Below are 2,925 nucleotides of genomic sequence, written 5' to 3' on the forward strand. Positions count from 1 at the left end.
TCTTGTTTGGTTATTATTAGTGATTAGTTTGTAATCACTACAATGTGTAAATATTAGTTTATTGAGAAATGCAAGAAATATAGTTAATGAAAATTTTGTATATCAAGAAGTTACTTATAATACCAAATAGATAACAACAAGAATGAAGTGAGCATGAACTTATTCAGAGGAGTCCTGAGAGTAAGAAAAGCAAATGTACAATAACACATTGGATGGAATAGTGTTCTTATCATTGTTTTCAGGGCAATGATGTTCAGCCATGGAGATAAACAATAAGAGTGTTACCACAGATTTTATCCTCTTGGGGCTCTGGCCTAAGCTTAGTCACCTTGTGATCATTGTCTGCCTCATTCTTCTTGTCTACATTATAGCTGTAATGGGCAATTCTCTTCTCATTTTCCTCATCTGGCTGGATTCTCGACTCCACTCTCCTATGTACTTCTTGCTCAGCCAGCTCTCCCTTATTGATGTGGCCTTGATCTCCACTACCATCCCCAAAATGGTCACAAACTTCTTCTCAGGGAAAAGAACCATATCACAGACAGGATGTGGAGCCCAGATCTTTTTCAGCTTAACCTTAGGAATTTCTGAGTGCCTTCTACTGACCCTTATGTCCTATGACCGCTACATTGCCATTTGCAATCCACTACGTTACTCAGTATTGATGAGCCATACCATCTCTAAACAGATGGTCATTGGGTCATGGGTAGGAGGGGCAATAACTTCCCTAGTTCATACAGCCTATGCCATGCACTTATCAATATGTCATCCCCGAGAGATCCCACACTTCTTGTGTGAGGTCATGGCACTCCTGAAGCTCACTTGTGAGAACATTTCAGGATATGTGAAGTCAGTGGTGATCTCAAGCTTTCTGGTGGTCCTCATCCCTCTGAGTCTCATCCTCTATTCCTACATCCACATATTCCTTGCTGTCCTCCGTATGAACTCCCTTGAAGGTAAGAACAAGGCCTTGGCCACATGTTTCTCCCACCTCTGTGTGGTCTCTCTCTACTTTGGTCCTGCCATATTAGTCTACATGAGGCCAGGATCTTCCAAAACCCCCCAAATAAACCAGTCCCTCTTTATGTTTAATGCTATTCTTACCCCTATGCTTAACCCCCTCATCTATAGCCTGAGAAACAAGGATGTCATAGCAGCTATGAAAAGTATAGTGATCAGTAGATGCCTCCCGAAAAAGGTGAAAAGACACCTGGGTTGCCATACTTAATTATTACCACATGTTAGCATATTCCTTTGAATTGTTTTAAGAGACTTTAAGATCTGATAAATTTGGTTATAAGAATCATGGATATATTAGAGGTCATTTGTTTTGACCCCCTTATTGTGTGAAAATAAAAAATTAAAAAGTGAAATATAAAATAACTTATTGATGTCTTTAGAACACCAACCAAAGATTAAAATCTTCCAACAAAAAAATCCTGAAACTGCAGTGCTTTTCAAAATAACACAGAGCATCATTATTGCTCCTATATACCCAAATGACAAATGTACTCATCTGCCTAAATATACCTATGAAGAAGGACACATGAAATTCTCCTAAGAAAAAATGAAAGAATTCAGAATTTCAGGGTTGGCTGAGGAAACATAACTTCTAACAGCTGGATTCAATTGTTATGGCATTGAAATAATCTGATCTCCCATGAAATACAAAAAGCAGCTTTCAGATTGCCAAAAGCTCACAAACCTGCAACCCACTCATTGGTATTTTTTTTTTTTTTTATGAGGAACAAAGAATAAACCTGCCTCCTTTCTTTTGGCCTCAATAAAATTTTTATTTTTTTTAAATTTTTTAGTTTTTGTAAAAAAAAGGAAAGAGGATCAATGTTATTTCCACAAATTCTAATAAACTAAATTCACTAACACATTAAGACGATTATACAATTTGATCAAGTGAGATTTCCCCTGAACATAAGGATGGTTCAACATATAAATATCAATCATTATGATGCACCACAGAATAAGGGTGGGGAGGATTACAGGAATACCTCAGGGGATGTAGGAAAAAAAATCATTTGACAGAATTTAACAAGAATTCATGAAAACAACACTGAAAAAACTAGGAGTAGAAGGAAACAACCTCGGTATAATGAAGGCCATATATAAAAATTTAAGAGAGGAACATCATACTCAATGGCTAAAGACTGAAGTTTTTCTCTAAGATTAGGGAAAAAATATGGATGTCCACAATCAACCATTTCCTTTCAACATAGTATAGGAAATCGTAGCCAAAGCCATTAATTAAGGAAAATAAATAAAATATTTCCAAATTGGAAAAGAAGAAGTGAAATTAATTCTTTTTGTAGATGGCATGTGATAAAACAAAACAAACAAAAAAACCCCAAAGTTTTTCTTTTTTTAAAAATTTTATCTAAATTAGTTAGTTAACATACAGTCTAATATTAGTTTCAGGTGTACAATACAGTGATTCAATATTTTCAGACAAAATGTGGTGCTCATCCCAAGTTCTGCCTTAGTTCCAACCAAAATCCTAGAGAAGAACATGGGTAGTAACCTCTTCAGCATTCGCCACAGAAGCTTCTTTCAAGACATGTTTCTAAAGGCATGGGAAACAAAAGCAAAAATTAACTCTAGTACTTCATCAAGATAATGGGAGAAAATATTTGCAAATGACATTACAGATAATGGTCTGGTACCCAAGATCTACAAGGAACTTCTCAAAAGCAACACCTAAAAACAAATAATCCATCAAAAAATGGGCAAAAGATATGAATAGACACTTCTCCAAAGAAGACATACAAATGGCCAATAGACATGAAAAAATGCTCCACATTACTTACCAGGAGCAAGATACAGATCAAAACCACAACTAAATATCACTTTGCACCAGTCAAAATGGCTAAAATTAACAAGACAGGGAATACCAAATGCTTATGAAGATGTGGA

At 35.8% G+C, this 2,925-nt stretch overlaps 1 protein-coding gene across 1 annotated transcript; it reads left to right on the plus strand.

The window, feature by feature from the left end:
- The first annotated feature begins 259 nt into the window (after window positions 1–259).
- LOC111139636 (olfactory receptor 2AJ1-like) lies at window positions 260–1,228 on the plus strand. Its single transcript, XM_022491966.1, has one exon. It carries the CDS (start codon window positions 260–262, stop codon window positions 1,226–1,228), a length of 969 nt encoding a protein of 322 aa, XP_022347674.1.
- The last annotated feature ends 1,697 nt before the right edge of the window (window positions 1,229–2,925 follow it).

The sequence above is a fragment of the Enhydra lutris genome, unplaced genomic scaffold, assembly GCF_002288905.1.
Source record: "Enhydra lutris kenyoni isolate GAN:26980312 unplaced genomic scaffold, ASM228890v2 scaffoldscaffold112, whole genome shotgun sequence".
Lineage (NCBI taxonomy): Eukaryota > Metazoa > Chordata > Mammalia > Carnivora > Mustelidae > Enhydra > Enhydra lutris.